General features: G+C 33.5%; 2 protein-coding genes across 4 annotated transcripts in view; both read left to right on the forward strand.

The window, feature by feature from the left end:
- LOC116847311 (zinc finger protein 341-like) overlaps nucleotides 1-1,426 on the forward strand; it is an 8,283-nt gene extending 6,857 nt beyond the window's left edge. The window contains exons 9-11 of one of the 3 annotated variants that reach the window (XM_032822180.1): nucleotides 171-269; nucleotides 357-553; nucleotides 1,180-1,426. In XM_032822180.1, coding sequence (XP_032678071.1) covers nucleotides 171-269; nucleotides 357-553; nucleotides 1,180-1,297 — 414 coding nt within the window. In that variant the 3' untranslated portion in view covers nucleotides 1,298-1,426. Of the gene's footprint in view, nucleotides 1-127; nucleotides 270-356; nucleotides 1,157-1,179 lie in introns of those variants that run through there. The other 2 variants (XM_032822181.1, XM_032822182.1) reach the window with 2 other exon arrangements.
- A 109-nt stretch (nucleotides 1,427-1,535) lies between these two features.
- LOC116847310 (neprilysin-2-like) lies at nucleotides 1,536-9,103 on the forward strand. The gene is made up of 16 exons (XM_032822178.1): nucleotides 1,536-1,880; nucleotides 1,982-3,043; nucleotides 3,391-3,793; nucleotides 3,925-4,035; nucleotides 4,360-4,465; nucleotides 4,529-4,715; nucleotides 4,846-5,013; nucleotides 5,096-5,188; nucleotides 5,281-5,481; nucleotides 5,662-5,793; nucleotides 5,942-6,124; nucleotides 6,448-6,551; nucleotides 6,672-6,859; nucleotides 7,201-7,343; nucleotides 7,601-7,756; nucleotides 8,456-9,103. The coding sequence occupies exons 1-16, from the start codon at nucleotides 1,683-1,685 to the stop codon at nucleotides 8,660-8,662; spliced, it is 3,642 nt and encodes a 1,213-aa protein (XP_032678069.1). The 5' UTR covers nucleotides 1,536-1,682; the 3' UTR covers nucleotides 8,663-9,103.
- The last annotated feature ends 6 nt before the right edge of the window (nucleotides 9,104-9,109 follow it).

Below are 9,109 nucleotides of genomic sequence, written 5' to 3' on the forward strand. Positions count from 1 at the left end.
CATTAGCGTAGAGAGCACTATTTCGGATAGTTTTTTAGGGTTTTCTAAACTAAAGTTGATGCATTTTTAAATAACTAGTTTAAATTAAGAATTACCTCATTTAAAATTAACTAAAAGTTAAGTTTAGTTAAAAGTTAAGTTTTTAACTTAACTTTTAACTGATTAACTAGATATTACCCAACTCTGGACAAGCCCTATCAAAGACTGCAGTCGCGCTTGTCGACAAAGAGAAGGTGGAGAAACTTAAGGCTGACGAAATACAAAGAAAAGTAATTATCATTCATATCTCTCTCATTCATATTATATTTATTTTGGTGTTTTTCGATTTCTTATAAAAGTTTCTCTTATCTTTGTAGACTATCTCTGAAACATTCAGGTCCGACGACTTCAACGAAGAGCTCTGTGCGAAAAAGCCTGGAAATACGGTTTTGGCGTCGAAGCAAACTGAATCGACGACCGGTGATTCCAGAGTTGAGGAATCCGACTCGCCAGTGGTCGACTTCGAGGATGATTTCAAGTGTGAAATGGAGATGTACTCGTCACACCCGAGCGAGTAAAGTTTTGCAATACATATACATACATGCGTATATATATATTTTTTTTATTCATATTTAAATTATATATCAACTATAAGACGTAAACACCAGTCGTCTCGTAGCACGTGCAATGAGATCATGAGCGAAGCAATTCGCAAGTTGCATTTTATATTCGTGTACGATATTTTGTAGTTTACATATCTGTGATAATTGTATTATAAACGATTTATCGATATAAGTAACTTATATACAACACGTACACAAACATACACACACGCACACATCGAAGATGTGCGATCTCGTCGACGTGTGATTTCGTCTACCACGGTAAACGGCACGATGATGCAACTACAACTCTCTATGTCGGTTACAATCAATACACCGAAAATATCCTTCGAGACGTTACCGTTCGTCGAATTTTTCTAACAATAGACTGTAATGCATCACACGCGACATACCGAATTGTAACGAAACGTTTGATATAGCGCGATATCTCTTTAATTTATTTGTTGTTAGATAATAAATCTATCAGAAATCGCAAATTCGAAACGTGTAAATAAGTCTTAAGAAAGAATATCATTTTTATATAAAATAACCGAAAGCTTATTGCAACCGTCTTCACCGAAGACTCCCTCCTTTACAGATGCGGATCCCGACACGTTTCAAATCCGTCAGTGCACATCTTAATCAAGTGTTTTTTTAAGTATCTGTTAATTACTGCATTTTCATTAATTTTTAAGTCAGATTGCGTTCTCTTGTAGCCGAATTGATTACTTCTCATGAAATTATCAAATTAAATAATATTAGCGACGCTTTGATGTAATCGCAATTAGTTGCTTCACGAATTCCACGAATCAAACGTTTCGCATTGTAAAGAATAAAATAGAATCGCTAGCCAACTTTGAGGCGGTAAATCGTGCGCGGTAAGCTGCTATGCTGATAATATTTCGGAAGGAAGTGGTCGGTGAAACTGCAATCAGTTTTTTAGGAAGATTAAAGCTACAAGTATGTGGCAGTCGTGTTTCGTCGTGAATTCGTTACGGTCACGGAAGCTTGTAACTTGCCTTGAGTCGACGAGTTGTTCATGTTCTGCGAAGAGATTTTACAAATTGATATATATCCTTGTGGCGATCAATCGAGGAAGACATGCCTTGCAGTCAGACGTATGAGGTGAACAAACGGGAGCTGAACAAGGCTGCTCAACAAGACCAGTCGTATAGAAACTGCTTGGTCGTCCTGCTCATCTTCTTTTTCTTGTGCCTTATCCTCATCCTAGCCTGCATACTCCCACCCTGGAAAACTCGAAGTCGGGGAGAGTATTATAATGATAATTATAAACACGAGGTAATGTGGAGTAAAAATCTTCTTAGGAAGACATATAGAAACCATAATGCTATGGAAAATGTGTAGATATAAATAATTTTAAAATAAATCATTTCAAACAGTATCACCATGGGGAACGTACAAACGAATCAACAACTACAACTGCAAAAAGTACGATAATGAAGGAAGTGAATGATGTCGATATCGTCAGCTCGAATGTCTCCTCAAGGAAGGACAAAGGACCTGGTACTAATCAAGGTTACATTGATGGGAGAACTCAGGATAAAGCCACGACTACGGACGAGGACACTTCCGTCATGTCGCCACAGATAACTGATATCGAGGCGACTTCTACATTGCCGAGTGCAACTCGTGAGTCTTCCTCCGATGAATATTTCAGTACGAAGGAATCAGAATTTGTTACATCAACTGATAATGTTGCTTCGACATCCTCGACTCAATCCGCCGATCTTACGAAAAATACAAGTACAAATTCTACCGGCAGTAATATAATATTGAACATTGAAGATGTAACACGCGATGTTACAACTTCAACATTATCTGCGATACCAGTTACAATTGATACGTCTTCCTCCGATGAACATTTCAGTACGAAGGAATCAGAATTTGTTACTGATAACAATTTATCTACTGATTTATCTACTGATTTGTCTACTGATAATATTGCAACTTCTCCCGATCTTCTGGAAGATGAAACTACAGTTTTTACCAGTGAATATGTAACATCGGAAACCAACGTCGCATATAATATTACATCCTCAACATTATCAACTCGATTAGATAATTTTGAAAGAAATTCTACTGGCACTCGCGAGATATCAAAAGCCGATGTTACCACTTCGACGATGAATCCTTCAACCGATCCAAAAGAAAATACAAACACTGGATATTCCTCCTCTGATCATTCACAGAAATCGCAACCTATGGCTTCAATTTATGATGAAACTACAAAACCAACTACAATTCCACTTCATTTCAAGAAAAATGAACACATGGAATATTCTACTGAGAAACAGGAAGAGGAAGAGGAAGAGGAATCCACAACCGTACAATACGATGAGATATTAAATAATGATGACATAACGAGAGGAACCTCTCTTATCGCAAAAAAGTACACTCCGTTTCAGAGTAAAGACTTCTCAACAACTAGGGAAATTATAAACGTAATATTTTAATGCTGATAAATATCCAAGTAATAATTGATTAACGAGAATGTATCAAACTTTATTGATTGATCTCTAATATTTGACTGGCTCAATTTATAAGAAGAATGCTAATATTTCAATGAATTATATAGTATAGCAATGTCCTCATTCACTGTAAAACTTATATTTCTAAACAGTGATTTTATCACTTAATATCAATCCTTTATTTAGTAATAGATATGAAAAGTGTTTGAATGTACGCGCAAATGTATACTATAATATACATTATTATTATAATTATTATTATAATATTTATTTTTATTAATTAATTATTATTATTATAATATTTTAGTATTTAATTTTAGGATTCTGAAGCCATAATGAGCGTCACCGCGAGTGCAAGGAGTCAAAACAAAACTGCCGAAAGAAACGAGAACGTGATACCTATAACGAAGCAATCTTCTACGTACAATTATTACACATATGAATCTGCTTCTTATACGTCGATTAATCCGTCAAAAATCATGATTACTTCGTCCTTAAGCGACAACAACACGATCGCAATGACACCACTTCCCGACGAAGAAAAAGACGTTTGCAAATCAGACCTCTGCAAACGCACCGCCAGTAAAATGCTGTCATATATGAATTACACGGTCGATCCTTGCGACGACTTCTATGAGTACGCTTGCGGTGGCTTCGAAGCGAATCCGCAGCTGATAGACGGCGATCTGGTGCGACAGACCAAGAATTACCAGCGTATCGCCAGTAAGTGTTGATTGGTATTAATTAATTGCAAGAGCGAGATAAAATACTACAAAAGAAAGCCGACACATTAACGAATAAATATGTCACACTTTATTTACTCTTATATGATCATTTCTTAAACATGATTCCAGAACAAATGTCAAAGGAGAAACGTGAGAAAGTGCACTCGGCTTTTACGACCTATTACGACAGTTGTGTATATTACGAAAGAACCGTGAACTTCAATGAAAGGGTGGAGATGGGTAAATTGAAACTATTAAACATCTAATTATACAATAAATTATTTATTGTTTATTAAGCAATTAAATAATTCTAAGTGAGAATTTAGGATAATGTATATGTGAAAATGCATGAAAGTAAAATTATAATACAATCTATGTGTGTCGCGATATATCACATTATTATTATCGTTAATTATTTATTAATTTATTAATTATTTATTAATTAACTAAATTACATATGAAGCTCTTTTATATTATTAATTTATTATATTATATTATATTATTATATTATATTATTTATTTATTATATTATTATATCATATTTATTAATTAAATTACTTGCAGCAATTGGTGCATTAAAAGATGTAGGGAAATTATACACAAACAACACTTGGCATAATAATTATATAGACTTCACCAACTTGTTCACTCAATTAATGTTACATCACAAGTGAGTGCTCCAAAAAATACTCTAATAATCGATAAATATCATTATTTGCGATTATTCTTGCAGCGCTATTTTATTCGACATTGTGCCAAAATTCGACGAGTATCCTCCGACTCTACAAATAAGTCTGCCGAAGTATAAGAGTCCTTTCATGACGGAACACGCGGATGATTTGTGCTTCGAAGACGAATTCGAGATAGAGCAACAATACGTGGACCTCGAAGCTATGTATGCCAATTATAAAAAGTGCAATGTAAGTGTCTCTCGAATTATTAGAGATAAATTGAACATAATTAATTCCTTACAAGAGAGAAGAACTTTTACTTACGTGAAAGAATACAATAAAATGAGTAATAAAATGAATAATCATTGTTTCTTCACAGAAAAATACGGAAGAATTTTTAAGATCCATCAGGGAAGCATTAGAAGTGCTCGGCGTTTTGGATGACAGCTATTTGGACTCAGTATGGCACTTGAAATTTGAATCTTACCCAATCATAAAAAAAACCGTTCAGGATATCAATTCTATTATAATGCAGGGATACTTTTCGGTAACTATATCTATAATATTGTATATTTCTTGATAATAATATTTATTTAATGATAAAATAAAATTTTCTACTAATCTTATAGCACTTTCCACTTAAAAATGAAATACAGGAAATCTATGTGATGAATAATTACACCAAAATTAGTTTGAAGGAGTTGCAGAGCAAGAGCATGTTCGTAAGTGAAATACAGATTTCAGTCACTTTCTAGCAAATAGAAAAGATTTCTTTAGCAATTTTGTATCGTATTTCCTTCATTTTTTCTCACAGATAAACTGGACGCAATTGATTTCTTCGCTAATAGGAACAGACATGATGGAAGCAAATTCAATACTTAAAAATGACTTGCACATTTATTTTTACGAAGAACTGATAAATGGTTTGTCAGGATTAGAGAAATTCGCTGAAAAGGACCCTATGAGCCTGAATAATGCGATCATGGCATTATACGCGCATAAGCTTTATCACGAGGTAATCAACAACAATATTATATCTAATCATCAAATTTTTGCAATAAAAACCAATCATAAAATAATATAATAAAGATCAAAATATCAATGATTTCACCACTATCAATTTCGATTAATTATTTCAGTATAATTTGAGAATTCTACTAATAAATTATTATTATATGTGTAATAAATATTGCAGTTGGTCCTATCTAGACGTAACGACGTAAAAGATCATTGTTTGCAAGTGGCTACCAATCTTCTACAATTAGAAGCGTCCAGTTTATACATATCGTCCTTTCCCGATCAAGAAATAAGCAAGATGAGGGAATTAGTGAGTGAACTTGAGAAATGGAGTATATATTAAGCATAGAAATATTTCTTTCTATAGTATAGTATATTTTTATATTCTCGAAAACATATGAAAATTATTTTTCTTTCGTTCTCTTGACAATTCTCTTATTGCTTTCTTTGTTCGATAGATACAGAATTTGTTCAACGACCTGAAACAAACATTAATGAATAAAGTGAAACAAATAGAATGGACCGACAAGAATGGACGAAGTATTTTATTAAAAAAAATTAGCAATCTCAAGCTCAGCCTGCCTCACCTTTCTTACTACAAAGATAAAGATTCACTCTATAGCAATTATAATATGTCGCAGGTAACTATCCTTATTATTTATTTGATACCCACACATAGATATCCAATATTTGGCATCTTTTTCGTATCTGCTTACGCGCATAAATAAAATCTTAAAAATAAGTTGATATAAAAGCGTTCAGTGAGCGATTGATTATTTTTTCTGATTGAAATATATTTTTAGATCTACAATAAAAATAAAAATAGATCTAAAAAAGAGAATATTCCAATGATAATGAAAGCATTCATTCAACTGTTGAAAGTTTAGATTCTATTAAAAATTTGTTATATTGTAAGTCAAACTGTCTTATGGTTATATCCTGTACATAAATCATGAATTTTCAGATTATACTGGATAATGATTACTTCAATAACTCAATGATTCTGCTGAAGAGATACAGAAACTTGATGTACGCTGCATTAAGACAAACTAATCAAGAGAAACAAATGTAAGATACGAATCAATTTAAGATATATCAATTGATCTAACGTTTGAACTTTCAAACACATAATTAGGACATTAGATAACTTTTTTTGTCTTAAGATTTTTTAACTAAATTCTATTGCAGTTGGACGCATTATGCAACGCCGTTTCAATCCAAAGCTAGAATAATTTATAACCTGGACGTCGTCATGATCCCTTACGGTATCATGGATTGGTCCTCGATAAACGAAGAATATACTTCGAAACTCATATTGCTGGCGACACTCGGAAATTTAATAGCTCATCAGATCGCTCATTATTTCGATGATAATGGTAACACAATCATGTAAAAAACTGTTCTGATTATATAGCAGAACTAACTGAACAATTTTATACTAAAGATAAACTTTGTTTTTTTTACTTTATCACTAATGACAATGAACGTTTCTTTTTGTGATTTTTAAATCTTATTATCTTCCTTTTTTGAAAAAATTAATAATTATGTATTTGATTTCATGTCGTAAATTTATAATTTCTAAATTTTATAAATTCTTAAGAGAGAAATTATTTTATATTATAGTTTTGTAAAGTATCGCGTACATTAGTACAAACCAGTCACGCAATATATTTCAGATTTTTCGATTATTTAAATTATTACGTTCCTTTTGCTACAGGTTTGCATGTTTGGCAGACAAGCAGAAACATAACGTATATCGTGAATGACATAGCCGATTATATCAACTGTCATAAGGATAACATATACAAAGCACCTATGAATTTCACGTTACCTCTCACCAAGCAAACCGTATCTCTTACAGTATGTGTTAACACATTGATATAATTATTAATTTCATGTAACTTATCATGCAATGTTTATGATCAATCATTCGTTACATTGCAAACATATGTAATATACATATTAAATATAATAATCGGAGCAAAAGTACTAACAAACTTTCGTAATAAGGTTTAAATGAAATATCATTGAATAACAATTGAAATATGTTTTCTGTTTAATTTAATTTATTAAGTCGTTCGTAGACGCAAGATATCGATATTTGAAATATGTTCTAGATCCCGTATTTGACCTTGAACGAGCGGTTGTCTGATATTGTGGGACTCAGACTAGCCTATGACACTTTGGCCTATTTCACGAGATCGAAAGCGGAAAAGCAGCTTCCGTGGATAAAACTCAACATCGAGCAATTATTCTATCTCGCCTACGTTCAGGTACTGTTCTCACAGTTCGTTTTATTAGCAGCAGTTTTATTTAGAAAGGTCCCTTTCTAACCTCAGAGATTTCCAGAGGTTCTCGGACTTGGATGACAGTGTCCATGAACGTTTGAGACATTGTATTTCTAGATATTTCCACTTTACGATTCAGATCCTTACGGATCTCTGGATCGTTAGACTTTTATCGTGAAATTCTTAAGCTCCCTTTGATCCTCCGATTTTTCGCGATAAAATCTTTGGATCGTCGAATTTACATATTTGCGCTTTCTACAATTTGCAGCGATTTTAATACTTAAGAATTTAATACTCGAAGTTTCAAAGTTATTAGATTGGTGTGCACAAAAAGTTCGTCTTTTATCATTTTTTTTCTACGAAAGTTCGTAGAATTTATCAAGTTTTATTTTATGTGAAATTACAGTTTTTTTTACGAATAGGGAACATTTTTCCAGAAAGAGAAAATTTATAGATTTCGATTAAAAATTACTCTTGAGTCGTATAATTTTATCATTTGTTCACTCAATGGATATGACAAACTTCTTACAACAATCTAACATTCAAATCCGGCGATTCCAAGATCCGAAAGGATCCAATCGAATCTATGGTTCTCTAAAACTTTCGTTTCGTCGTCAAGACGATCCCTGATTATCGGGGATGGTACATCGAACTTATCGAACTTTTACATTCTGCCGTTTGCAGATGTATTGCACGAAGTCGCCGCTGACGTCATCGTACGTATCTCTATACGAGAGCGAGGACCTACCGAACCGGATCCGCATATTTGTCTCCGCATCGAACAATAAGTTCGTCGCTGACGTGTGGAATTGCCCGATAGGCTCGCAGAACGCGCCTAGCGACATTTGTAACGTGTTTCCATATATGGACTATAAGGAGCCCCTAGAATGAGGACCGTTCGCGGAAACGTGCAATTGCAGTCGGCTGCCCGCGGACGAAACGATCTAACTATGAGAGCAATAGGAAAATCTAACCGGGTAAAGGGAAAGTATGAAATTCGCGATCCTGTACTATGTAAGGTCGCACGCTTGTATAATCAATAAGAATCTCTCCGATGCGCTTGAATTTCTTCCTACTTTGCTTCAAGATTGCATTGTTAGCTTGGATGTAGGACTCCATCCTGTAACGTTAAAACACAAAATGAGACCTACATGCCTCTAATTCAATCTTGAAGAGAAAAGCGCATTATTTCTCTATCTCTACGGAGCTTCCATCTCTTACAGAGAAGGAGAGAGAAAGAGACTTTTTCATGCGCGTGCAATAAATATTGATGTATATACACGTATCTCTGTATACATACATATATATATATATATATATATATATATATATATATAT

Source organism: Odontomachus brunneus, unplaced genomic scaffold (assembly GCF_010583005.1).
Source record: "Odontomachus brunneus isolate Ranch 3 - 2012 unplaced genomic scaffold, Obru_v1 Obru_scaffold_076, whole genome shotgun sequence".
Lineage (NCBI taxonomy): Eukaryota > Metazoa > Arthropoda > Insecta > Hymenoptera > Formicidae > Odontomachus > Odontomachus brunneus.

Excerpts from the sequence above, each read along its gene's own strand:
- LOC116847310 (XM_032822178.1), top strand. The coding sequence starts at position 1,683 with ATGCCTTGCAGTCAGACGTATGAGGTGAACAAACGGGAGCTGAACAAG. Across the intron at positions 5,014-5,095 it reads TAATGCAGGGATACTTTTCG|CACTTTCCACTTAAAAATGA; the intron begins GTAACTATATCT and ends CTAATCTTATAG. Across the intron at positions 6,552-6,671 it reads ACTAATCAAGAGAAACAAAT|TTGGACGCATTATGCAACGC; the intron begins GTAAGATACGAA and ends ATTCTATTGCAG.